This window comes from Procambarus clarkii, chromosome 30, assembly GCF_040958095.1.
Source record: "Procambarus clarkii isolate CNS0578487 chromosome 30, FALCON_Pclarkii_2.0, whole genome shotgun sequence".
In the NCBI taxonomy this organism is placed as follows: Eukaryota; Metazoa; Arthropoda; class Malacostraca; order Decapoda; family Cambaridae; genus Procambarus; species Procambarus clarkii.
In genome coordinates, this window is record NC_091179.1 from 33,471,842 (window position 1) to 33,499,627 (window position 27,786).

Below are 27,786 nucleotides of genomic sequence, written 5' to 3' on the forward strand. Positions count from 1 at the left end.
GAGGTGATTTGGTAAAATGCTATGCCCAAGATAACTATCCGAGTGCCGGCGGTGGGGTGGTTCAAATAGCCTCGGCTATCACCTCATTATGTCCGGTCGTGATGGTCAAGTGGATTAAGGCGTCTTGTACATACCAGATGCGTTGCTTCTGGGAGTATGGGTTCGAGTCACTTCTGGGGTGTGAGTTTTCAGTTGCATATGTCCTGGGGACCATTCAGGCTTGTTCGCATTTGTGTTCCTCACGTGTTGCCCCAAAGAATGAGGTGATTTGGTAAAATGCTATGCCCAAGATAACTATCCGAGTGCCGGCGGTGGGGTGGTTCAAATAGCCTCGGCTATCACCTCATTATGTCCGGTCGTGATGGTCAAGTGGATTAAGGCGTCTTGTACATACCAGATGCGTTGCTTCTGGGAGTATGGGTTCGAGTCACTTCTGGGGTGTGAGTTTTCAGTTATATATATATATATATATATATATATATATATATATATATATATATATATATATATATATATATATATATATATATATATATATATATATATTAGTATATTTTGGTAGCAGTCTTTCCTGTAGACATATATTATTAAATATGACCGAAAAAGTAAGATTAATAATTCTAACACGAATTTTCTCAATGTTTCTTATATTCTTCTTCACCGTTGATGGTAACTGAAAAATCAATTCTCCAAAATTCATTTTTATTTCTAGTCTGACACGACACTTGAGCGCGTTTCGTAAAACTTATTACATTTTCAAGGACTTTAGTTTACACAGACACAACTATAACTGAACAGAGCTTGCTGTTTAAGATTCGCTACTCAGAACGATAAGTTCCAGTTGCACGGGCTATGGTGAGCCCGTAAGTGGAGGCTCTTTGGAGCCATTATCTGTATCAGTGGTTGATACTAGAGATGTGGCGATGGATGGGGGGTCTTCATGATGGTTTTCAGCCTAGAGGGCTGGCTATACCAGTTATGGAGCTGGTGGGGTTAGTGTAGACCTCTAGGTTTTCCGTTTTTTCTTTGCCTGCGACTTAGGCTGAGCAGTGCTGTCGTTAGAGTTTGGTGACGTGGCCTCCATGAGGAAGTCTTGAACCGTGTTGGTGTCGTATTTGTGATGCGGCGGTGGAGCTCCTAATGTGATTTCCTCGTCTGAGGAGTCCGTAACCTCCGTAGTGGGCGTTTTTGTCTTTCGCCTCGCAGCCTTAGGTAGGTTTAGGTGTCGTTGATTGGTAGTTGTAGCTATTTCAGGAGCGCTGGTGGTGCTGTTATCGTTTGTAGACAGCACGTCTGCTAGCACGGCTGCTGAGATAGTGATGGTAGGAGTGAACAGAGCTTAAACATCTTCGATTTTATACCTGCATTTGGGTGAGGTGATATGTTACAACAGTTTTGGATGAGGTGAAAACAAACTTTAAACACAAGACAGAACACGAAACAATGGGTAAAACTTTCAACACAAGACAGAACACGAAACAATGGGTATAATATTTTGTAAGTTAAAGGGAAGAATGGAAGTAACTGCAAAGGGCCTATTGGCTCATATTTCTTGATGCTTCTATATTGGTGCGGAGTCTTGAAGTGGGTAGAATATAGTTGTGCATTAATTGGCTGTTGATTGCTGGTGTCGACTTCTTAATGTGTAGTGCCTCGCAGATATCAAGCCGCCTGCTATCGCTGTATCTATCGATGATTTCCGTGTTTTTTGTTAAGACTTCTCTGGTGATGGTCTGGTTGTGGGAAGAGATTATATAATGCTTAATGGAGCCCCTGTTGCTTATGCATCGTTAATCGCCTGGAAAGAGATGTTGTTGTCTTGCCTATATACTGAATTCTTTGAGACTTACAGTCCCCAAGTGGGCATTTGAAGGCATAGACGACATTGGTCTCTTTTAAAGCGTTCTGTTTTGTGTCTGGAGAGTTTCTCATGAGTAGGTTGGCCGTTTTCTAGGTTTTATAGTAGATCGTCAATTGTATCTTCTGATTTTTGTCTGTAGGGATAACGTTTCTAGTAACAATATTGTTCAGGACCCTTTCCTCCGTTTTATGAGCTGTGGAAAAGAAGTTCCTGTAAAATAGTCTAATAGGGGGTACAGGTGTTGTGTTAGTTGTCTCTTCAGAGGTTGCATGGCGTTTCACCTTCCTTCTTATGATGTCTTCAACGAAACCATTGGAGAAGCCGTTGTTGATTAGGGTAGGGTAAGGCAGGTCCTAGTCAACTACGGCTTCTCCAATGGTTTCGTTGAAGACATCATAAGAAGGAAGGTAGTCTTTTCCCAGATCTCTTGTCCCATGGTCATAAGTTTGAATTCCATCATGTAGTCAAAGACTAGGACGCAATGATCACTGGCCCCTAGAGGTATTTCATGCCCTAAATTCTCGATATCTTCTACGTTCTGGGTGAAAATCAGGTCTAATAGGCTCGGTGCATCTCCTCCTCTTTCCCTTGTGTCTTCCTTCACATGTTGTGTTAGGAAATTCCTGTCTATAACATCTACTAATTTTGCTCCCCACGTTTCGTCCCCTCCATGGGGATTCCTTGATTCCCCATGGAGGGGACTTGTGTGTTTGTGTGCGTGTACTCACCTAGTTGTACTCACCTAGTTGTGCTTGTGGGGGTTGAGCTCTGGCTCTTTGGTCCCGCCTCTCAACCGTCAATCAACAGGTGTACAGGTTCCTGAGCCTACTGGGCTCTATCATATCTACACTTGAAACTGTGTATGGAGTCAGCCTCCACCACATTGCTTCCTAATGCATTCCATTTGTCAACCACTCTGACACTAAAAAAGTTCTTTCTAATATCTCTGTGGCTCATTTGGGCACTCAGTTTCCACCTGTGTCCCCTAGTGCGTGTGCCCCTTGTGTTAAATAGCCTGTCTTTATCAACCCTGTCGATTCCCTTGAGAATCTTGAATGTGGTGATCATGTCCCCCCTAACTCTTCTGTCTTCCAACGAAGTGAGGTTCAATTCCCGTAGTATCTCCTCGTAGCTCATACCTCTCAGCTCGGGTACTAGTCTGGTGGCAAACCTTTGAACCTTTTCCAGTTTAGTCATATGCTTGACTAGATATGGACTCCATACTGGAGCCGCATACTCCAGGATTGGTCTGACATATGTGGTATATAATGTTCTGAAAGATTCCTTGCACAAGTTTCTAAAGGCCGTTCTTATGTTAGCCAACCTGGCATATGATGCTGATGTTATCCTCTTGATATGAGCTTCAGGGGACAGGTCTGGCATGATATCAACCCACAGGTCTTTCTCTCTCTCGGACTCTTGAAGTATTTCATCTCCCAAGTAATACCTTGTATCTGGTCTCCTGCTTCCTACCCCAATCTTCATTACATTACATTTGCTTGGGTTAAACTCTAACAGCCATTTGTTCGACCATTCCTGCAGCTTGTCCAGGTCTTCTTGAAGCCTCAAGCTGTCCTCCTCTGTCTTAATCCTTCTCATAATTTTGGCGTCGTCAGCAAACATTGAGAGGAATGAGTCTATACCTTCTGGGAGATCATTTACGTATATCAGAAACAGGATAGGTCCAAGTACAGAGCCCTGTGGGACTCCACTGGTGACTTCACGCCATTCTGAGGTCTCACCCCTCACTATAACTCTCTGCTTCCTATTGCTTAGGTACTCCCTTATCCACTGGAGCGCCCTACCAGTTACTCCTGCCTGTTTCTCCAGCTTATGCATCAACCTTTTATGGGGTACTGTGTCAAAGGCTTTCCGACAGTCCAAAAAAATGCAGTCCGTCCATCCTTCTCTTTCTTGCCTAATCTTTGTCACCTGATCGTAGAATTCTATCAAGCCTGTAAGGCAAGATTTACCCTCCCTGAACCCATATTGATGGGTTGTCATGAAGTCTCTTCTCTCCAGATGTGTTACTAGGTTTTTTCTCACAATCTTCTCCATCACCTTGCATGGTATACAAGTTAAGGACACTGGCCTGTAGTTCAGTGCCTCTTGTCTGTCACCCTTTTTAAATATTGGTACTACATTAGCAGTCTTCCATACTTCTGGTAGGTCTCCCGTTTCCAGTGACCTACTATACACTATGGAGAGTGGCAAGCAAAGTGCTCCTGCACACTCTTTCAATACCCATGGTGAGATTCCATCCGGCCCAACACCTTTTCTCACATCCAGCTCCAATAGGTGTTTCTTGACCTCATCTCTTGTAATTTCGAACCTTTCCAAGGTCACCTGGTTTGCTGCCATCTCTCCTAGCGCCGTGACTTCTCCCTGTTCTATTGTAAAGACCTCCTGGAACCTTTTGTTGAGTTCTTCACACACCTCTTTGTCATTCTCTGTGTACCTGTCCTCGCCCACCCTAAGTTTCATCACCTGTTCCTTCACTGTTGTCTTCCTCCTGATGTGACTGTGTAGTAGTTTTGGTTCGGTCTTGGCTTTATTAGCTATATCATTTTCATACCTTTTCTCAGCTGCTCTTCTCACACTAACATACTCGTTCCTGGTTCTCTGGTATCTCTCTCTTCTTTCTGGTGTTCTGTTATTACGGATGTTCCTCCATGGCCTTTTGTTCAGCTCCTTTGCTTTCATACATTCCCTATTAAACCACGGATTCTTCCTATGCTTCTCTGTTTTTTCCTGTTGGGCTGGGACAAACCTGCTTACAGCCTCCTGACATTTTTGGGTGACATAGTCCATCATGTCTTGTACGGACTTGGTTCCGAGTTCTGTGTCCCAATGTATATCCCATAGGAATTTATTCATCTCCTCATAGTTTCCCTTTCGGTACGCCAGCCCTTTGTTTCCCAGTTCTTTTTTGGGGGTGATAATTCCTAGCTCAACCAGGTACTCAAAGCTCAATACACTATGATCACTCATTCCCAAGGGGGCTTCCAACTTAACTTCCCTTATGTCCGACTCATTTAGGGTAAATATCAGATCAAGCAAGGCTGGTTCATCCCCTCCTCTCGTTCTTGTCGGTCCCTTGACGTGTTGACTTAGAAAGTTTCTTGTTGCCACATCCAGCAGCTTAGCTCTCCATGTGTCTGGGCCTCCATGTGGGTCTCTGTTCCCCCAATCTATCTTTCCATGGTTGAAGTCTCCCAAGATTAGTAGCTTGGATCCGTTCCTGCTAGCCACAGAAGCTGCTCTCTCTATTATATTGATGGTGGCCAAGTTGTTTCTATCATATTCCTGTTTGGGTCTTTTGACATTCGGTAGGGGGTTATATATGACTACTACTATAATTTTCTGTCCTCCAGTTGCTATGGTGTCTGATATGTAGTCACTGAAACCTTCACAGTTCTGAATTACCATCTCTTCGAAACTCCAACCTTCTCTTAGTAGCAAAGCTACACCACCTCCTCCTCTCCCTTCTCTCTCTTTCCTCACTACATAGTAGCCCTGTAGAAACTCTGTGTTTGTTATGGTGTTTGTTAGCTTTGTTTCTGTGAGTGCTATTATGTCTGGGTTTTCTTCTAGTGCCCATTCTCCGAGTTCACTTGTTTTATTTGTAATTCCATCTATGTTAGTGTACATTGCTTTGAAGCTCACTTTCTTCAGTTCATTTTCTTGTCCCTTTCTTGGCGAGCATTCTGCTGGTGTGGGAAGCTTTTCAGTGGGTGAGATGATCTGTGAGGTAGTTTGCAGAGTCTCAGAGGTGTTTGGGGTGAGGGGTGGGGGTTTCAGGGAAGGGGGGACAGGTTGGGTGTGGGTTAAGGAGATAGGGGGGAAATGGAGGATACGGGGTAAGGGGGGAGGAGGGATAGGGAGGGTATGGGATGAAGGGGGAGGGGGGACAAGGAGGGAAAGGTGGGAGGGGGTCATGATGGGAATGGGGAAGGGATGACAGGGTAAGAATGGGGTGGGGGGGGGATGGCAGGTAGGGTGAGGGGAAGGGAGGGTTTCTATGCAGAGGGGGGTGGTGGTGTTGCCCTCCCCTCTGGTGTTTCTGGGATGCTGGTTTTGGGTTCGCCTCTTGTCTGTAGGACTGTTGTGTTGGGGGCTGTGATTTCCTGGTTTGCTCCTCTCTCCCTGCGCTTCCTCCTTGCCTCTGCTGCCCTGGCTCTCTCCTCCTTCGTCCTGTCCCTCTGCAGGAATACTTTCTTGTATCCCTCCACATGCTGCAGTCGACTCTTCCTTTCGAGAATATCCTCCTTCGTGGTTTCGTTTGTAAACACCGCCTTTACAAGTCGGTTTCTGTCCTTGTTGTACCAGCCCAACCTGAAAATCTTCTCAATGTTTTGTTCAGCCCCTTCCATCTGTAACCCTTTCAGTAGCACATGTACTGCCTCTCTTTCCTTGCTATTCCATTCTTGCCTGTTGGATCCTTCCTGTTCTTTGATGCCTACAACTACCATTGATCTTTTTCTCTCCAGCAGCTGAGTGGTGCACCTTGCTGCTTCCTGTGAGGTAGCAGCTTGCATGGCTACCTCCCTCACTGTGTCCATAGCTTCTGAGCTCTTTTTCAGTATGTCTGCAAATGTTTCAGATACAGAGGCATTTCCTTCCAATGTAACATTCACACCTTCCCTTTGGATGATAATCTGATGCTTGGTCTCTTTATTTTTCTCTGTGAGGGATTTGATCTCCTCCCTTGCTGATGTCAGCTCACTTTGCAGGTTGTTAATTGTAATCCTCATTTCCTGCATCTCCTTCCTGAATTCCTCCAGAACTTGGGTTAACATGTCCCTCGTTTGGTCACTTTGGCTGTTCCCTGTGTCCCTGTGGCGTCCACCTGCCATTTTGCCCTTGTCAAGAGAGAGAGAGCAAGAGAGAGAAAGAGAGCAAGACTAGTCCAAGTGTGAGTGGGTGTGGTGGGGGGGGGGGGGAGTGTTTTGGGAGAGTGGGAGTGGTGGGGGCGGAGGGGGGAGTGTGTTGGGAGAGTGAGATGGGGGGTTAAGAGGTGGGTGAGGTGTAGTCTTCAGATTACGGCGGGTGGGGGGGGGGATTAGCTGCTTATCTGGGTTCCCAGTGAGCTCACAGTTGCTGTCCCTGTTACCTGTCTACCACGATTGTATTATTACGATCGTATTATTGAATGGAATGCAGTAGTGTCTATGATATGATATTATATAAACCTTGTACACTGTTGGAGACTTATGAGAGACACTTACCAACCAGCCCCCCACAAGCACTCTAGGTGAATACACGGCGTGTCGTCGGTAATCCTGTGAGGTCTTCAGGTCTCCACGTGGGTCCCGGCTGATGCGACTGATGCTTCCTCAAGAAGTCGATCTTCACTCGCTATCTTTTCTAAATTCACTAAGATAATTCACCACGAGATGTGATCAATGTGTTGCATTACAATGCCACTGTTCAATTTACACTGTCCCGATTCTCACTGCACAGTACACCCGCTCCCTTGAACCCTATTGAACCGTGTGTGTGTGTGTGTGTGTGTGTGTGTGTGTTTGTGTGTGTGTGTGTGTGTGTGTGTGTGTGTGTGTGTGTGTGTGTGTGTGTGTGTGTGTGTGTGTGTGTGTGTGTGTGTGTGTGTGTGTGTATGTGTGTGTGTGTGTGTGTAATTACCTAAGCGTAATTACCTAAGTGTAATTACCTAAGTGTAGTTACAGGATGAGAGCTACGCTCGTGGTGTCCCGTCTTCCCAGCACTCTCTGTCATATAACGCTTTGAAACTACTGACGGTCTTGGCCTCCACCACCTTCTCACCAAACTTGTTCCAACCGTCTACCACTCTGTTTGCGAAAGTGAATTTTCTTATATTTCTTCGGCATCTGTGTTTAGCTAGTTTATATCTATGACCTCTTGTTCTTAACGTTCCAGGTCTCAAGAAATCTTCCCTATCGATTTTATCAATTCCTGTTACTATTTTGTATGTAGTGATCATATCACCTCCTTTTCTTCTGTCTTCTAGTTTTGGCATATTTAATGCCTCTAACCTCTCCTCGTAACTCTTGCCCTTCAGTTCTGGGAGCCACTTAGTAGCATGTCTTTGCACCTTTTCCAGTTTGTTGATGTGCTTCTTAAGATATGAGCACCACACCACTGCTGCATATTCTAGCTTTGGCCTGACAAAAGTCGTGAACAATATCTTTAGTATATCGCCATCCATGTATTTAAAAGCAATTCTGAAGTTAGAAAGCGATGCATAGGCTCCTCGCACAATATTCTTTATGTGGTCCTCAGGTGATAGTTTTCTATCTAGAACCACCCCTAGATCTCTTTCTTTATCAGAATTCTTTAAAGATTTCTCACATAATATATAGGTTGTGTGGGGTCTATGTTCTTCTATTCCACATTCCATAACATGGCATTTATTAACATTAAATTCCATTTGCCAAGTGGCGCTCCATGTACTTATTTTGTCCAGGTCTTCTTGAAGGGCATGACCATCATCTAAGTTTCTTATCCTTCCTATTATCTTAGCATCATCAGCAAACATTTTCATATAATTCTGTATACTAACTGGTAGATCATTTATGTAGACAATAAACATCACTGGTGCAAGAACTGAACCCGATGGTACTCCACTTGTGACATTTTTCCAGTCCGATACATTGCCTCTGATCACAGCCCTCATTTTTCTATCAGTCAGAAAATTTTTCATCCATGTTAGAAGCGTACCTGTTACTCCTCCAATATTTTCCAGTTTCCAGAACAACCTCTTATGTGGAACTCTGTCGAAAGCCTTTTTTAGGTCCAGATAGATGCAGTCAACCCAACCATCTCTTTCCTGTAATATCTCTGTTGCTCGATCATAGAAACTGAGTAAATTCGATACACAGGATCTTCCAGATCGAAAACCATACTGTCTGTCTGATATTATATCATTTCTCTCCAGGTGTTCTACCCATTTAGTTTTAATTATTTTTTCCAATATTTTGACTATTACACTTGTCAATGATACCGGTCTATAATTAAGGGGGTCTTCCCTGCTTCCACTTTTGTAGATTGGAACTATGTTAGCCTTTTTTCACACATCAACTACAACTCCTGTATACAGGGATGCCTGAAAAATCAGTTGAAGAGGAATGCTGAGCTCAGGTGCACATTCTCTCAGAACCCATGGTGAAACGCCATCTGGACCAACTGCTTTGTTCTTATTTAGCTCCTTGAGCATTTTTTCCACTTCGTCTCTGGACACCTCTATATGCTCTAAGTTGTTCTCTGGAATTCTTATTGTATCTGGTTCCCTGAAGATTTCATTTTGTACAAGCACACTTTGGAACTTTTCGTTTAATGTTTCACACATTTCCTTTTCATTTTCTGTGAATCTATTTCCCATTTTCAACCTCTGAATATTATCCTTTACCTGCAATTTGTTGTTTATGAATTTATAGAACAGACCTAGTTCTGTTTTGCATTTGTCTGCAATCCCTTTTTCAAAATTTCTTTCTGCCTCTCTCCTCACTGCCGTGTAGTTGTTTCTCGCATCTTTGTATCGCTGGTATGTTTGGGGGTTTGGCCTCTTCCTGTATTGATTCCACTTTTGTGTCTTTTGGTCTCTGGCCGTCTCGCACTTTCTGTTGAACCAATCCTGTTTCCTAGTTCTGCTTCTCTGTTTTGGTATAAATTTTTTTGTGCCTTTATCATATATTTCACAAAACCTGACATACATCTCATTCACTTCCTTGCCTAGCAACAAGTCTCTCCAATGATACGCACTAAAAAATTTTCTAAGGTTGCCATAATGTCCTCTCCTAAAGTCAGGTTTTTCATTTGCATCGACCGTCATATTTTCTTCCAGATTATAACGTGTGTGTGTGTGTGTGTGTGTGTGTGTGTGTGTGTGTGTGTGTGTGTGTGTGTGTGTGTGTGTGTGTGTGTGTGTGTGTGTGTGTGTGTATGTGTGTGTGTGTGTGTGTGTGTGTGCTTGTGTGTGTGTGTGTGTGTGTGTGTGTGTGTGTGTGTGTGTGTGTGTGTGTGTGTGTGTGTGTGTGTGTGTGTGTGTGTACTCACCTATTTGTGTTTGCGGGGGATGAGCTTTGGCTCTTTGGTCTCGCCTCTCAACTGTCAATCAACTGGTGTACAGATTCCTGAGCCTACTGGGCTCTATCATATCTACATTTAAAACTGTGTATGGAGTCAGCCTCCACCACATCACTGCCTAATGCATTCCATCCGGAAAACTACTCTGAAACTGAAAAAATTCCTTCTAACGTCTCTGTGGCTCATGTGGGTACTCAGTTTCCACCTGTGTCCCCTTGTTCGCGTCCCACCAGTGTTGAATAGTTTATTCTTGTTTACCCGGTCGATTCCTCTGAGGATTTTGTAGGTTGTGATCATGTCCCCCCTTACTCTTCTGTCTTCCAGTGTCGTAAGGTGCATTTCCCGCAGCCTTTCCTCGTAACTCATGCCTCTTAGTTCTGGGACTAGTCTAGTGGCATATCTTTGGACTTTTCCCAGCTTCGTCTTGTGCTTGACAAGTTACCGGCTCCATGCTGGGGCCGCATACTCCAGGATTGGTCTTACATATGTGGTGTACAAGATTCTGAATGATTCCTTACACAGGCTCCTGAACGCTGTTCTGATGTTAGCCAGCCTCGCATATGCCGCAGACGTTATTCTTTTTATGTGGGCTTCAGGAGACAGGTTTGGTGTGATATCAACTCCTAGATCTTTCTCTCTGTTCGTTTCATTAAGTACTTCATCTCCTATTTTGTATCCTGTGTCTGGCTTCCTATTTCTACTGCCTAGTTTCATTACTTTGCATTTACTCGGGTTGAACTTCAACAGCCATTTGTTGGACCATTCACTCAGTCTTTCTAGGTCATCTTGTAGCCTCCTACTATCGTCCTCAGTTTCAATCCTCCTCATAATTTTTGCATCATCGGCAAACATTGAGAGAAACGATTCTATACCCTCTGGGAGATCATTTACATATATCAGAAAAAGTATAGGTCCAAGGACTGACCCCTGCGGGACTCCACTCGTAACGTCTCGCCAATCTGAGACCTCACCCCTCACACTGACTCGTTGTCTTCTGTTGCTTAGGTACTCCTGTATCAAACGGAGTACCTTCCCTTTCACTCCAGCCTGCATCTCCAGCTTTTTCACTAGCCTCTTGTGTGGCACTGTATCAAAGGCTTTCTGACAATCCAAAAATATGCAGTCTGCCCACCCTTCTTTTTCTTGCCTTATTTTTGTTGCCTGGTCGTAGATTTCAAGTAACCCTGTGAGGCAGGACCTGCCATCCCTGAACCCATGTTGATGCTGTGTTACAAAGTTCTTTCACTCCAGGTGCTCCACTAGCTTTCTTCGCACAATCTTCTCCATCAGCTTGCATGGTATGCAGGTTAGGGACACTGGCCTGTAATTCAGAGCCTCCTGTTTATCTCCTTTCTTGTATATTGGGACTACGTTAGCTGCTTTCCAAATTTCTGGCAGTTCCCCTGTTGCCAGAGATTTGTTATACACTATGGAGAGTGGGAGGCACAGTTCTTTTGCTCCTTCCTTTAGTGTCCAAGGGGAGATTCCATCTGGGCCTATAGCTTTTGTCACATCCAACTCTAGTAAACACTTCCTTACTTCCCCGCTGGTAATCTCAAACTCTTCCAGTGGTTCCTGGTTAGCTATTCCCTCTCTTATCTCTGGGATTTCTCCTTGCTCTAAGGTGAAGACCTCTTGGAATTTCTTATTCAGTTCCTCACACACTTCCTTGTCGTTTGTAGTGAATCCTTCTGCCCCTATCCTTTATTACATAACCTGTTCCTTTACTGTTGTTTTTCTCCTGATATGGCTATGCATCAATTTAGGCTGAGTCTTTGCTTTGCTTGCGATGTCATTTTCGTATTGCCTTTCTGCCTTTTTTTCTCATCCTGACATATTCATTCCTGGCATTCTGGTATCTTTCTCTGCTCTCCAGTGTCCTGTTATTCCTATAGTTTCTCCATGCCCTTTTACTTTGCTGCTTAGCTAGCCTACATCTCTGATTAAACCATGGGTTTCTCATCTTCATTTCACTGTTTTCCTTTTAGGATGGGACAAACTTGTTTGCGGCGTCCTTGCATTTTTGCGTGATGTAGTTCATCATATCTTGAGCCGTCTTTTCCCTGAGCTCTGTTTCCCATGCTATATCTGTTGGAATTTTCTTATCTTCTCATAGTTTCCCTTTCGGTATGCTAACCTTTTGGTTTCGGTATCCCTCCTCGAGTTCAATAACCCTTCTTCAATCAGGTACTCAAATACCAATACACTGTGGTCGCTCATTCCTATTGGGGCCTCAAAACCGATTTCTCTTATGTCAGAGTCGTTCAGGGTGAAGACCAGGTCGAGTCTCGCTGGTTCGTCATTTCCTCTCATCCTTGTGGGTTCACTGACATGCTGGGTTAAGAAGTTTCTAGTCACCACCTCCAGTAGTTTGGCTCTCCACATATCCTCGCCTCCATGCAATTCCTTGTTCTCCCAATCAATCCTTCCATGATTGAATTCCCTCATGATGAGCAGGTGGGATCTATTTCTACAGGCAGCAGCGGCTGCCCTCTCAATTATAGTGTTAACTGCCATGTTGTTGTTTTCGTACTCTTGACTGGGTCTTCTGTCATTTGGTGGAGTCTTATATATTACTACTACAACTATCCTTGGTCCTCCCATTGTCATGGTGCCTGCTATGTAGTCTCTGAAACCCTCACAGCACGGGATAGTTATCTCCTTAAAATTCCATTCATTTCTCATGCGTACGGCTACTCCACCTCCTCCCCTACCTTCCCTCTCTTTCCTTATTACTGTGTGCTCCTGGGGAAACACGGCATTCGTTATGATTCCAGAGAGTTTTGTTTCAGTGAGTCCGATTACATCTGGGTTCACTTCTTGTGCTCTTTCCCTTAGTTCACTTGCCTTGCTTGTGATTCCATCTATGTTCGAGTACATTGCCCTGAAACTGACTCTCTTCTGCTTCTCCTCTGGGGGGGGGGGGGACCTGTGGGGTCTGGGATGAGCGGGAGATGGGAGGATCTGGTACGGGGACACTGGTGGAGGAGGAAGGGCTTGGGGGTGGATTGTAGGGGGAGTGGGTGAGAGGGGGAGGGTTGGAGGGGGTGAAAGGGGGAGGGTTGAGGGGGTGAGAGGAGGAGGAGGTTTGGGGGGATGGGGGAGAAAGGGGGCTTTGGGGGGCAGTAAAAAGGGGAGGGCTTGGGGGCATGGGGGGGAAAGGGAAGGCTGAGGTGGGTGAGGAAGAGGGGAGGGTTTTGGGGAGTGGTGGAGAGGGGAAGGCTTAGGTGGGGTAGGGGAGAGTGGGGGGCTTAAGGGGGCGGGAGAGAATGGAGGGCTTGTGGGTGGGAGAGACGGGAGGGCATGTGGGAGAAGGAGGGGTTGGGGGATGGGGGAGAAGGGAGGTCCTGGTGGGAGGGGGGAGTGGGAGGAGGGGGGTTGTAGGGAGGAGAGGGGTGGGTGGGGGGAGGGTGCCATAGGTGGGTTCTTAGTGGGGGGCTGACAGGGGTTGGGGCAGGTAGGGTGTCTTTTGGGTAGAATGTGGGGGTGGTGCCGCACTCCCTGTGGCTAGTGCACTGTTTGAGGAGGGTTCCCCATTCCCCTCTGGATTGTAGGGATCGGGGTTATGGCTCCTCGATTCCTTTCTCTCTCCCTGTGCTCCTTCCTCGCGTCTGCTGCCTTCTTTCTCTCTTCCCTTGTCATATCCCTCTGTAGGAATACTCTTTTGAACTTCTCTACATTTGCTAGATAGCACTTCTTTTCTAACAGTTCCTCTTTCGCGATTTCGCTCATGAATAACACCTTTATCATTCGGTCTCTGTCCTTGTTGTACTTTCCAAGCCTGAAAACCTTTTCAACATTTTGTTCAGCTCCCTCCATCCTTACCTATTTAAGGATCTCTTTAACCATGTTTTTGTCCTTATCTCTCTGCTCCTTTGGTTTGGTCCCTGTTTGCTCTTTAATGCCTGCTACTACTACTGCTCTTTTTCTCTCTATCAGCCGGCTAGTACATCTAGCTGCTTCCTGAGAGGAGGCCACTTCCATGGCAACTTCCTTAACTGCAGACCTAGCTTCAGGGCTCTTTTTAACCATTTCAGCAAATGAGAGCTGAGGTGTGGAGGTCCCCTCCACAGTAGCATTCCTGTCTCTCTGAGGCACGGTTTGTGTCTGGTATTGAGGAGAAGATTCATTCAGGCATCTTATCTCCTCCTTTGCTGCCCTTAGTTCATCCTGCAGGTTGGCAACTGTCTCCCTCATTACCCTCAGTCCTTCACTGAATTTATCCCAAATTTGCTGGAATACTCCCTTCTTCCTGTTCCACCCCATCCACTGAGTTTTTTCCAGCCGCGATTGTCAACTTGCGTTTCTCACCCCGAGTTCGTGTCCCTTCCATGTCTTCCCTATGAGAGAGAGAGAGAGAGAGAGAGAGAGAGAGAGAGAGAGAGAGAGAGAGAGAGAGAGAGAGAGAGAGAGAGAGAGAGAGAGAGAGAGAGAGAGAGAGAGAGATGTAAGGGAGAGATATAGAGGGAGAGAGAGAGAGAGAGGGGGGGGGGAGACAGAGAGAGGGGGGGGAGAGAGATAGGTGTGTCTGAGTGTGTACTGAAGGGGGGGGGGAGGGTGTGTGGGGGGATTAGAGTGGGAAGGTTATATGTGGACCATATGGTTGGGAGGCAGTGTGTGTACTGTTGTTGCTCTGGTGGGAGGGGGTGGGGATGGGAGAAGAGGGGGGGGGAGAGTTGTCTCAGTGTAGGGCGGAGTGTTTTTCACACTTGGGTGTCAGAAGACTAGTTCCCACATGAACCGCACAATTCTTTTGATATTCGTTTCAGTTTGATAACATATATCCAAGACTAACTATTAAAAGGCAATAACATTGTACACCAATTGACTGACTGACTTTGTGAGAGGCCTTACCTTACCGCCAATTCAAAACATCCTTCAGCACAAACAGGTGTTAAGTACTGTTGACAGTGGTGTGTAGGCCTGCTGTCTCCATCCACGCCGCTGCCAGGCGTAGGTCCCTCCAACTTGTCGCTATATATCACCAGTATTCTGCTTGATGTTCCTCTTAGCACCGATATAGTTCAATGCCCCACGTTCAGAATCACTTCTTCACTATCCTATTCACTATTTGTTATGATCTTCACTATCACATCTAGTTGTGTACACTCTGACCATACAGTGGCCCACGTGCTTGTCCTGGTACAGATGTCGTACCCCTGATCTTGTCTAATATGTACTATCGGACACTATCCATAAGTTTTCAAGTTTCAAATTGGTGAAAGAGAGAGAGGGAGAGAGTGTGTGTACTCACCTAGTTGTGTTTGCGGGGGTTGAGCTCTGGCTCTTTGGTCCCGCCTCTCAACCGTCAATCAACAGGTGTACAGATTACTGAGCCTATCGGGCTCTATCATATCTACACTTGAAACTGTGTATGGAGTCAGCCTCCACCACATCACTTCCCAATGCATTCCATTTGTCAACCACTCTGACACTAAAAAAGTTCTTTCTAATATCTCTGTGGCTCATTTGGGCACTCAGTTTCCACCTGTGTCCCCTTGTGCGTGTTCCCCTTGTGTTAAATAGACTGTCCTTATCTACCCTATCAATTCCCTTCAGAATCTTGAATGTGGTGATCATGTCCCCCCTAACTCTTCTGTCTTCCAGCGAAGTGAGGTTTAATTCCCGTAGTCTCTCCTCGTAGCTCATACCTCTCAGCTCGGGTACTGGTCTGGTGGCAAACCTTTGAACCTTTTCCAGTTTAGTCTTATCCTTGACTAGATATGGACTCCATGCTGGGGCTGCATACTCCAGGATTGGCCTGACATGTGTGGTATACAAAGTTCTGAATAATTTTTTACACAAGTTTCTGAATGCCTTTCTTATGTTGGCCAGCCTGGCATATGCCGCTGATGTTATCCGCTTGATATGTGCTGCAGGAGACAGGTCTGGCGTGATATCAACCCCCAAGTCTTTTTCCTTCTCTGACTCCTGAAGAATTTCCTCTCCCAGATGATACCTTGTATCTGGCCTCCTGCTCCCTACATCTATCTTCATTACATTACATTTGGTTGGGTTAAACTCTAACAACCATTTGTTCGACCATTTCTTCAGCTTGTCTAGGTCTTCTTCAAGCCTCAAACAGTCCTCTTCTGTTTTAATCCTTCTCATAATTTTAGCATCGTCCGCAAACATTGAGAGAAATGAATCGATACCCTCCAGGAGATCATTTACATATATCAGAACCAAGATAGGACTGAGTACAGAGCCCTGTGGGACTCCACTGGTGACTTCACGCCAATCGGAGGTCTCACCCCTCACCGTAACTCTCTGCTTCCTATTGCTTAAATACTCCCTTATCCACTGGAGCACCTGTGTGTGTGTGTGTGTGTGTGTGTGTGTGTGTGTGTGTGTGTGTGTGTGTGTGTGTGTGTGTGTGTGTGTGTGTGTGTGTGTGTGTGTGTGTGTGTGTGTATTTTGGTAGCAGTCTATCTTGTTAACATATATTGTTGAATATGACCGAAAGAGTTAGATTAATGATTCTAACACGAATCTTCTAAATATTTTTAATGTTTTTCTTCACTGTCGGGGAAGTTGATAAATTAACTCTCCAAAGTTTATTTTCACATTTTATTTATGGTCAGACGCCGAGGGAAGTGTTTCGCAAGGAACTCCTTACATTTCCAAAGACAAATTTGGTCTTTGAAAATGTCAACTAATGTCGAGAAATTAACTCTTCGAAGTTCCTGTAGCACTTTTAATTAGCCAAACGCGTGTCGCTGAAAGACAGATGGGAGGAGAGATCACTATAATGTTCTATATTACCACGTTGAGATTCCTGGGTAATCTTGCCTTGTACTTAATAGGTCGGCTGAATGAGTAGAAGTGATGAAACCTGGCAGTTTTGCCGGACAAGCGGAGTACTGTATCTTGGCATGATCATGAAGATGTCTGGACGTTCCTATCAGTTAGTTGCTATTGAATATTGGAGGAGAGGAGTGCTTAATATGAAGAATTTTGGTTATGTCTCATCTGTTGTTTCGTTGTGTATCAATTACTTTGGTGTTGTTTGAATATTTCTGGTTGTTTCTAGTAATGATGTAATCTTTGATCTGACTTTTCTTGTCGTGCAAGGTAAAGCGCAATTATATAAATGCCGGTATCTTAATTCTACATTTATTGGAAAACATTTGTTGATTCACGTTGCTCAAAAAATACAATAATATAATGCTCTTTTCTCTCGGTGCTGTCAAGAGTCTTCCTCGTGACGTAAGAGATGATTATCTCTCTGTATCTCCAGTCATCACCTATAATCTTAAGACACAATATGTCACTCAGAATCTGGGCAATACACGCAGCATTAATATTAATACCAGAGCGGTGGCTCTGTAATCCGTATGTCTGGGTATTATGTGAATAATAGAACGTCTTAACCTAACATGACCTACATTGTCTGGACAACAGATCGCTCTGATCCCACGTGGAGTAACGTATTGAGAAGAGCAAACTAACTGACCAAGTAGGAGCAAATTTTAACCTATTTGTGGTGGTTATGTAGATAGAAGACTTTTATTAACCTAATAGGGATGTTTAGTCGATGCGCATACGGAGTAAAATAAACATTTGATGTTTATTTTGTTTGTTGTTTTATGTTTGTTGTTTGTTGGGTTTGATGTTTTATTCTGATTAATTTGTGTAAGAATGCTGATGTTTATTGTGATGCTGAATTGTGTTGGTGTTCTGAGTGTGTGTACTACTGTACTGACCTCGACCTAACTCTCAGAGACATACCTCAACAAGAACCAGTCTTCCTCCTGGGAGACTTTAATGAAAGAGCAGGTTTTGATCACAGCTCCTGGCCTTCCTGCCTTGGCCAGTATGGATTTGGGAAGATGAATAAGAGTGGGCAGCGTCTTCTGGAATTCCGCTGTCGTCATGATCTCTGCATCACCAATTCCTTCTTCGACACCAAGCCCCAGCATAAGGCTTCCTGGAGACACCCCAGGTCTAAGCATTGGCACCAACTCGACCTGGTACTTACGGGGCGTAGCAATCTGAGAAACGTCAAACTGACCCGCAGCTTCCAGAGCCCAGATTGTGACACCGACCACTCTCTCGTCGTTTGCAGAGTAAAGTTCCAGACCCGGAAAATCCACAGAGCAAAGGAGGGAAGACCACGCATTAACATAAACAAGACCCGTGACCTTCACAAGGTGGAGGAATTCACTGCTGCGCTGGTAAATGCCCTTCCTGTACCACCCTGCCATAGCGCAAGTGAGAGGTGGTCACATCTCAGGGGCACTATTTTCAACACTGTCGTATCCACCTTCGGTAACAGGCAGAACTAGTCTGCAGATTGGTTCGAGGCCAGTGCAGAGGAACTGTTACCCCTCACAGAGTAAAAGAGACGAGCTCTCTCATTCTACAAGAACCTGCCCTCAGAAAGGAACCTACAGGCCCTCCGTACTGCCCATCAGAGTTCAACAAACTGTCAGGCGCTGTGCTAACGATTACTGGCTCCGACTCTGTTCCAGCATCCAGACTGCGGCCACTGTCGGCAACATAAGAGGCTTTTACGAAGAGATCAAACAAGCAACAGGCCCTACACAAAACAGGAAGGCTCCTCTGAAGTCACCCAATGGAGAGATCATTGAAGACCGTGATCAACAGATGAATCGCTGGGTGGAACATTACTCCGAACTCTACTCAAGAGAAAACTGGGTCAGCGTAGAGGCTTTGGATGCAATCGAGTGCCTGCCCATCATGGAAGAACTTGATCTTGAAACGACTATGAAAGAAGTTGAGAAAGCACTAGATTCACTTTCCTCAGGGAACAACCCGTCCTCTTAAAAAGAACGTCACTTTTGGCCCGTATGCGCACTATGGCCAAATTTGGACGCAATTTGAAATGAAATCGACTCACAAAAGTGACGTTCTGTTCCGTTTTCTATTTGAGTCGTCCGGCGTACGCGCAGAGGTTATAAGAGGACACTTTAAATTAACGTTTTTCATGACGTTTTGAAACTTTATGAGAATTTCCTGCCCACCTAACTTATCAGAGGAGCCTTAACTTACTGTTGTTGAAAAAAAAAATCTCAAATTTATTTTAATTTTTTTTTCAATTTCAAATTACGTCCAAATTCGGCCATACGGGCAAACGGCCAAAAGCGACGTTCTTTTTAAGAGGACAGGTTGCAGGGAAGGCCCCAGCAGACGACGGGATTCCACCTGAAGTTCTCAAGTTCGCTCGTGGAACACTTAAAACTGAGCTTCATGAACTTCTGTGCCAGTGCTGGAGGGAGGGCTCGGTGCCACAAGACATGAGAGATGCAAACATCTCTCAAAGATTCCACGATGTCAACAACTATCGCGGCATCTCCCTCCTCAGCGTCGTCGGCAAACTCTTCGCCAGGGTAGTCGTGGTCAGGCTTCAGCTTCTTGCTGAAAGAGTGTACCCCGAGTCACAGTGTGGTTTCCGAGCAGAGAAGTCGTCCACTGACATGGTCTTCTCCCTGAGACAGCTTCAAGAAAAGTGCAGGGAGCAGAGAAAAGCCTTGTACATCGCCTTCCTTGACCTTACAAAGGCCTTCAGCCATGTGAGCAGGGACGGACTCTTCAAGATCTTGGCCAAAATTGGATGCCCACCCACACTACTTAGCACAATCGTTCCACAAGGACATGAAGGGGACAGTCGTGTACGACGGCTCAACTTCTGAACCATTCAACATCAACAGTGGTGTTGAGCAGGGGTGCGTTCTTGCTCGAACCCTGTTCGGCGTCTTCTTCGCGATCCTCGTCAAGCATGCCTTTGGAACAACCACAGAGGTCATCTATCTCCGAACAAGATTTGATGGAAAGCTTTATAATCTATCCAGACTCTGAGCAAGGATGCGGATCCTCAGGGAGTATCGCCGACGACGTAGCGATCATCACACACACAGCAGAAGGCCTGCAGCAGCTACTCAACCGCTTTGCCGCACTCTGTTCCACATTCGGCCTGACAATCAGCCTGAAGAAGACAAAGGTGATGGGACAAGACGTCAATGAGCTACCCTGTATAAACATAGCAGACTATGTGCTGGAGGCAGTTCACGAGTTTGTGAACCTGGGCTCCAAAATTTCAGACACCCTTTCCCTGGACACTGAGCTCGACAGGCGTATCAGGAAAATGCCAAACTGACAGTGTACATCAAGGCATAAGTCTACATGGCATATGTGGTGAGTACACTTCTCTACGACCTGAAATCCTAAACCCTGCGCTCTCGCCAGGAGAGACGGCTCAATACCTTTCACATGCGGAATCTGAGACACATCCTTGACATCACGTGGAAAGACCACGTCACCAACAACACAGTACTCGAGAGAACAGGAGTCTCTTCAATGTTCGCTCTCCTGAAGCAGTAACGAATGCGATGGCTGGGACATGTCACACACATGGAAGATGGCTGCATAGTGAAGGACCTCTTGTATGGCAGATGCAGTTTAATGCTGATATATGTAAAGTTCTGAGGTTAGGTAATGATGATAGAGTTACAAGATACGAGCTAGATGGTGTTGAGATTGCGAAGTCGGATTGCGAAAGGGATCTGAGAGTTATGATTAGTAAGAATTTAAAACAAAAGGATCAATGCATAAATGTTCGTAATAAGGCAAATCGGACACTTGGATTTATTAATCGCAGCGTTAGTAACAAGACACCTGGTGTGGTTCTCAAGCTATATCTTGCTCTAGTTAGGCCCCATTTAGATTATGCAGTTCAGTTTTGGTCGCCATATTATAGAATGGATATAAATTCGCTTGAACGTGTCCAGCGTAGGATGACTAAGTTAATTCCCCAAATTAGAAATCTTTCATATGAAGAAAGATTAACAAAGCTTAAGTTGCATTCACTGGAAAGGCGAAGAGTTAGGGGTGACATGATAGAGGTTTACAAGTGGGTGAATGGACATAACAAAGGGGATATTAATAGGGTATTAAAAGTATCAACACAAGACAGAACACGAAACAATGGGTATAAATTGGATAAGTTTAGATTTAGGAAAGACTTGGGTAAATACTGGTTCAGTAACAGGGTTGTTGATTTGTGGAACCAATTACCGCGTAACGTGCTTGAGGTGCGGTCCCTCGATTGTTTCAAGCGCGGGTTGGACAAGTATATGAGTGGGATTGGGTGGTTATAAATAGGAGCTGCCTCGTATGGGCCAATAGGCCTTCTGCAGTTGCCTTTGTTCTTATGTTCTTATGGTGAAATGGCATCAGGAAGGAGATCCACCGAAAGACCTCAGCAGCGTTTCAAAGACGCCTGCAAACGCGACCTGAAGCATATGAACATTGACATCAACACTTGGGAGGCAGCAGCGGTGGACAGATCTGTCTGGAGATGCAAAGTGCAGAAGGGACTCCAGCAACTCGTGAATGAACTGAAGAGACAGGCGGAGGATAAAAGACTTCAGAGGAGGTCTCGACCACTGTCAGACGCACCCACTTCGGCGTTTATCTGCGCTCGCTACAGTCGGGACTGTCATTCTCGGGTTGGCTTTCACAGCCACAGCAGGCGCTGCATCCAACTAGACTACAACAACTAGTTCCCAAGGCACACCTCCATAACCCCACAGGATTGATGAATGCCTACTACAGAGTGTTGAGTTGGATCGTGGTGAAGTGTGGTGCTCGATGGTGGCGTAAATTTGCTGTCATGGGGTTTGATGTGTTATTGGGTTTGATATTGGTCTGTGATTATGGGCAGTGGGGGGGGGGGAGGGGTTACAGCGGGTTTTGTCTTTGGCTGCTGTTGATAGCTATGGCTGTGTCAAGTCTTCTTAGTTTTCCTTAAGTCCTTTTGTTGATAGTATAGTTCCGACAGTTTGCATAATTGTTCTCAAGCGTTCATTTTGTAGATAGCTTCCAAATGTATTGGTTCATATCTTTAAATACTGGCTAGAGTAATATGTTGTGGTCTGTTTTATGAATGATTTCGGTCATTGCTTCAATATATTTATTTGTGCATTTGGGCTAATTGACACTTAAATGCTTTTTTGTCTACCTTAAGCTTGTATATCTCTTCTGGTCCTATGATTAGACTCTGACGACGTACACAAACAATAAAAAAGCTCTTAGCTCATTTGTTCAGTTGTTTCTTGCATTTGTGAAGTCACAGGTTATGTGACACCTTGCTAATATACATATGTATACTGGGGGGGGGGCCCTCACCAACTTCGAGGTCAACCCCGGAACTCACAGTTCCCGCGACGGCGCTGGAACCAATCGTATTGGCGTTTGCCTTTCCATTGGAGACTTTCAGCACCGTGGAGAGGGGGGACCTGCTGCCTGAATAGCAGCTTCTCCTCAATATCAACCTACCCTGGCTTTACGTCTTGGAGAAGCCACTCCTGACCGACAACCAGAGCGCAACATCATAGTCTCCTGAGACTGATGGATGGCTTCTACTACTACTACTACTACTACTACTAGGGAGGAGGAGAAACCGGCGTTGCCCGGGACTGTAAATCGCTCTTTGAACATACAATCCTGTATAACAATTAAAACACGTTACATTTAAGTACCTTTCCTTTTCCCTCCTCCCATCGTCCTCCCCAACCCTTCTCCCCACCCTCCCTTCATCCTTCACAATCATTTTTTGAATGAATATTTAAATAATTAATAATATATGAAGAATTAATAGATGAATGATTATTTAATAATACTGTATATCCTAAATCATTTAACTTAAGTCTACCCCGGCCAGCCTATGTCAATCCCGTACCCCAGATCATTTTCCCTGCAAAGTTGGATAAGGCTGGCCTCAAGCATGTGACCTCAATGTTTGCACATTGTCTCTAAAATATTACTGCATATAATGAGAAAATATCTGCCAGAATGTGTCATTGTCCAGTATTGGAAGCCAGGCACCTGGAACAAGCTTTACCCAAATTTGTAAGGGGAAATGGTCAGGGGAAATGTAAAAAGGTATGACTAGGGAGAGGAACGATGGGGGTGGAAGAGGGGGACATGAGGGAGGTGAGACGAAGAGGGGTATAGGATGCGGGCGAGGGAGGATACAGGAAGAGATGGGATGAAGAGTGGAGAAAAGGAGAAAAGTGAGAAAAGAGAAAGAGACCCGGGTGCAGCTGGGTATCCATTCTATGTAAATAAATGGAAATGAATTATTGAGATTGAAGTGGAAAGGGTAGGAAGACGAGGGGAGAGAAGATATGGGAGGAGAGGGGAGAGTGGGATGGAAGGAAGAGGAACAGGAGGATAAGGGAAGGACGATGGGGTAAGAGGGAGGGGGGAGGGATGTGATGAGATGGGAAAAGAAGAGAGATGGAACGGACCCCGGCTACAGCAGCACCGCAGCAAACATCTGCACCAGACACTGAAATGGAAGAGCTTGAAGAGCTGGAAGTTACCTACATCCACCCAACACCCTCAGTCATACCAGGCATACCAACACCCTCAGTCATACCAGGCATACCAACACCCTCAGTCATACCAGGCATACCAGACAGAAGCAAACCTTCTTACTGCCTCTTTATCGACCAGTATATAGTCTTCAATGGCAACAGCAGTATTAGAAAAGCCCTGGCCGGCCATAGAATGCAACAGGCGCATCACCGGCAGGAATAAAACCCAACTTCCCCACTTTATGTTCGTCCACTATGCCACAGTGGAGCGATACATCGTCCTCTCCATCCTGAACATAAACCACATCGACCCAATCTACGAGGAAGAGGGGATGAAGCTAATCCACTTCTCTACCGCTGCCGAAGACCCAGAAGGAACCCCAGTACCAAAGCTCACGCTCGGATACTTCAGGCGAAACTTCAACATCGTATCTAACAATAAGAACATACAGATCCAACAACATCGTAAGGAAGACGCCTCCTCGAAGCCAGACAGAATACCTCAAGTGAACCAGGACTACATCACACCGCCGCCTCACCACTAGCCTCCTGCCGCTTAAGAAGAACTCAAGCAACAGGCTTTGACCGAAAAAAAACTCTCCAATCTACGGTGGACAGGACACCGAACTTTCAAGCCTCCTCTCTCCACATCCAAATCCTCTTCCAAGAATTTCATCGACCCATTCTTCTTCCTCCCACATCCTTTCCAAGCTCTTTGGACATCAAAGCTCAAATGTGGAAAGGGTTTTAGGTAAGAGAGAGAGTGTTCTGGGTTCCACAGGGTACCACTCTAGGTATAAACTACTAGGTGCAGTAACCCAGCATCGCCACTTGAAGAGGACGGTAGAGTGACGGTCACGCTTCGTGCAAGTTGGCGTTCAATCCCCGACAGTCCAAGTAGTTGGGCACCATTCCTTTTTCCCCGTCCCATCCCAAATCCGTATCATGACCCTTTCCAAGTGATATATAGTCATAATGGCTTTGCGCATTCCCCTGATAGTCTTTATTGTTATGTTAACCATTCCCAAGCATTGTTTCCGTCTGGCCTGTCTTCCCTGTCTCTTGTCTCTAACTATTTTAATTTCAGTCTTTTCCTCTATATGTATCTCTATATCTCTCTCAATCTTCATTTATCTCTATCTTATTATAGATTTATAAATATATCTGTTTGTCTATCTTCTGCTATCAATCTGTCTCTATCTCTATGTATCTATTTCTATCGCGTCCCTTCCTCTCGTCTTACACACTGTCTTCACTGTATATACTACCTTCATCACCGCAGCCATCTTCCCTACTCATCATTTTCATCACTGTAACCTATATGATTTCATTTCATCTCCTGATAGGGCATGAACGTGCATTGTAACTCTAGGTAACTCACATCCTAATTTCATTTAGGTACAGGATAGGGTTGGGTTTTAGGTTGATATTTCTTAAAGCATTAAACTTAGGTCTACTTGAGTAAGATTAAACTTAGTGCCAATTTGAGTAAGACTAGCCCCAAGCATCTGGCCTCAATCTTTTAACAGCTAGACAATCCCGTCTGAAATATATCAAGAAATTGTTAGATTTATCAAATCTATCAAGAAATTGATAGATTGATAGATTGGGAATCAATAAATCCCAATCAAGAAATCTAGTCTTAGAGAGAGAGAGGGAGAGAGAGAGAGAGAGAGAGAGAGAGAGAGAGAGAGAGAGAGAGAGAGAGAGAGAGAGAGAGAGAGAGAGAGAGAGAGAGAGAGAGAGAGAGAGAGAGAGAGAGCTCAGTACAATTCCGAGCAAATTTACACTGGATGACATAGCAATCAATGTATGGAATACGGATCCTCCAATCTAAGAGGACGGGTCTTCTCCCCCCTCAGAGGACAGGTCCACCACCCCAGAGGACGGGCCTTCCACCCCAGAGGACGGGTCTTCCACCCCAGAGGACGGGCCTTCCACCCCAGAGGACGGGTCTTCCACCCCAGAGGACGGGCCTTCCACCCCAGAGGACGGGCCTTCCACCCCAGAGGACGGGTCTTCCACCCCAGAGGACGGGCCTTCCACCCCAGAGGACGGGTCTTCCACCCCAGAGGACGGGCCTTCCACCCCAGAGGACGGGCCTTCCACCCCAGAGGACGGGTCCACCACCCCAGAGGACGGGTCTTCCACCCCAGAGGACGGGCCTTCCACCCCAGAGGACGGGCCTTCCACCCCAGAGGACGGGTCTTCCACCCCAGAGGACGGGCCTTCCACCCCAGAGGACGGGCCTTCCACCCCAGAGGACGGGCCTTCCACCCCAGAGGACGGGTCCACCACCCCAGAGGACGGGTCTTCCACCCCAGAGGACGGGTCTTCCACCCCAGAGGACGGGTCTTCCACCCCAGAGGACGGGTCTTCCACCCCAGAGGACGGGTCTTCCACCCCAGAGGACGGGCCTTCCACCCCAGAGGACGGGTCTTCCACCCCAGAGGACGGGCCTTCCACCCCAGAGGACGGGTCTTCCACCCCAGAGGACGGGTCCACCACCCCAGAGGACGGGCCTTCCACCCCAGAGGACGGGTCCACCACCCCAGAGGACGGGCCTTCCACCCCAGAGGACGGGTCTTCCACCCCAGAGGACGGGTCTTCCACCCCAGAGGACGGGCCTTCCACCCCAGAGGACGGGTCTTCCACCCCAGAGGACGGGTCCACCACCCCAGAGGACGGGTCCACCACCCCAGAGGACGGGTCTTCCACCCCAGAGGACGGGTCCACCACCCCAGAGGACGGGTCCACCACCCCAGAGGACGGGTCTTCCACCCCAGAGGACGGGCCTTCCACCCCAGAGGACGGGTCTTCCACCCCAGAGGACGGGTCTTCCACCCCAGAGGACGGGCCTTCCACCCCAGAGGACGGGCCTTCCACCCCAGAGGACGGGCTTTCCACCCCAGAGGACGGGTCCACCACCCCAGAGGACGGGTCTTCCATCCCAGAGGACGGGTCTTCCACCCCAGAGGACGGGTCTTCCACCCCAGAGGACAGGTCCTCCATCCCAGAGGACGGGTCTTCCACCCCAGAGGACGGGTCTTCCACCCCAGAGGACGGGTCTTCCACCCCAGAGGACAGGTCCTCCATCCCAGAGGACGGGTCTTCCACCCCAGAGGACGGGTCTTCCACCCCAGAGGACGGGTCTTCCACCCCAGAGGACGGGTCTTCCACCCCAGAGGACGGGTCTTCCACCCCAGAGGACGGGTCTTCCACCCCAGAGGACAGGTCCTCCATCCCAGAGGACGGGTCTTCCACCCCAGAGGACGGATCTTCCACCCCAGAGGACGGGTCTTCCACCCCAGAGGACGGGTCTTCCATCCCAGAGGACGGGCCTTCCACCCCAGAGGACGGGCCTTCCACCCCAGAGGACGGGTCTTCCACCCCAGAGGACGGGCCTTCCACCCCAGAGGACGGGTCCACCACCCCAGAGGACGGGTCTTCCACCCCAGAGGACGGGTCTTCCACCCCAGAGGACGGGTCTTCCACCCCAGAGGACGGGCCTTCCACCCCAGAGGACGGGCCTTCCACCCCAGAGGACGGGTCTTCCACCCCAGAGGACGGGCCTTCCACCCCAGAGGACGGGTCCACCACCCCAGAGGACGGGTCTTCCACCCCAGAGGACGGGCCTTCCACCCCAGAGGACGGGTCCACCACCCCAGAGGACGTGAATTTATGAAGTGACATAGACGCGCTGGGCCACCCTCTGACGGTTAATTTCCTGCGGAGTATTACTGTGTGTTCCTCCTGCCTGTCTCTACTCTTCCCCTGCTCCTGTGTGCTGGGCTCTCCCACCTTCACACTCTGGACCCGTTCATTACTCTGTTACACCTTCACACTCAAGACTCGTTCACTGTTCTGTTAGACATTCACACAGTGGATCTGTTCATTGTTCTGTTACACATTTACACTCAGAACCCGTTCATTGCTCTGTTACACGTTCACTCTCAGGACCCGTTCATTGCTCTGTTACACGTTCACTCTCAGAACCTGTTCATTGTTCTGTTACACGTTCACTCTCAGGACCCGTTCATTGTTCTGTTACACGTTCACTCTCAGGACCCGTTCATTGTTCTGTTGCACGTTCACTCTCAGGACCCGTTCATTGTTCTGTTACACGTTCACTCTCAGAACCTGTTCATTGTTCTGTTACACGTTCACTATCAGGACCCGTTCATTGTTCTGTTACACGTTCACTCTCAGGACCCGTTCATTATTCTGTTGCACGTTCACTCTCAGGACCCGTTCATTGTTCTGTTACACGTTCACTCTCAGGACCCGTTCATTGTTCTGTTGCACGTTCACTCTCAGGACCCGTTCATTGTTCTGTTACACGTTCACTCTCAGGACCCGTTCATTGTTCTGTTGCACGTTCACTATCAGGACCCGTTCATTGTTCTGTTGCACGTTCACTCTCAGGACCCGTTCATTGTTCTGTTACACGTTCACTCTCAGGACCTGTTCATTGTTCTGTTACACGTTCACTCTCAGGACCCGTTTGTTGCTCTGTTA

The 27,786-nt window shown here is 46.7% G+C and overlaps 1 protein-coding gene across 1 annotated transcript; it reads left to right on the forward strand.

The window, feature by feature from the left end:
- Positions 1–22,904: 22,904 nt before the first annotated feature.
- On the forward strand, positions 22,905–26,953 carry LOC138370037 (uncharacterized). The gene is made up of 3 exons (XM_069333812.1): positions 22,905–22,962; positions 23,533–23,733; positions 25,131–26,953. Exons 1-3 carry the CDS (start codon positions 22,905–22,907, stop codon positions 26,951–26,953), a joined length of 2,082 nt encoding a protein of 693 aa, XP_069189913.1.
- The last annotated feature ends 833 nt before the right edge of the window (positions 26,954–27,786 follow it).

Excerpts from the sequence above, each read along its gene's own strand:
- LOC138370037 (XM_069333812.1), top strand. The coding sequence starts at position 22,905 with ATGCGGGCGAGGGAGGATACAGGAAGAGATGGGATGAAGAGTGGAGAA. Across the intron at positions 22,963-23,532 it reads GAGTGGAGAAAAGGAGAAAA|TGGAGCGATACATCGTCCTC; the intron begins GTGAGAAAAGAG and ends ACTATGCCACAG. Across the intron at positions 23,734-25,130 it reads CATACAGATCCAACAACATC|AGGACAGGTCCACCACCCCA; the intron begins GTAAGGAAGACG and ends CTCCCCCCTCAG.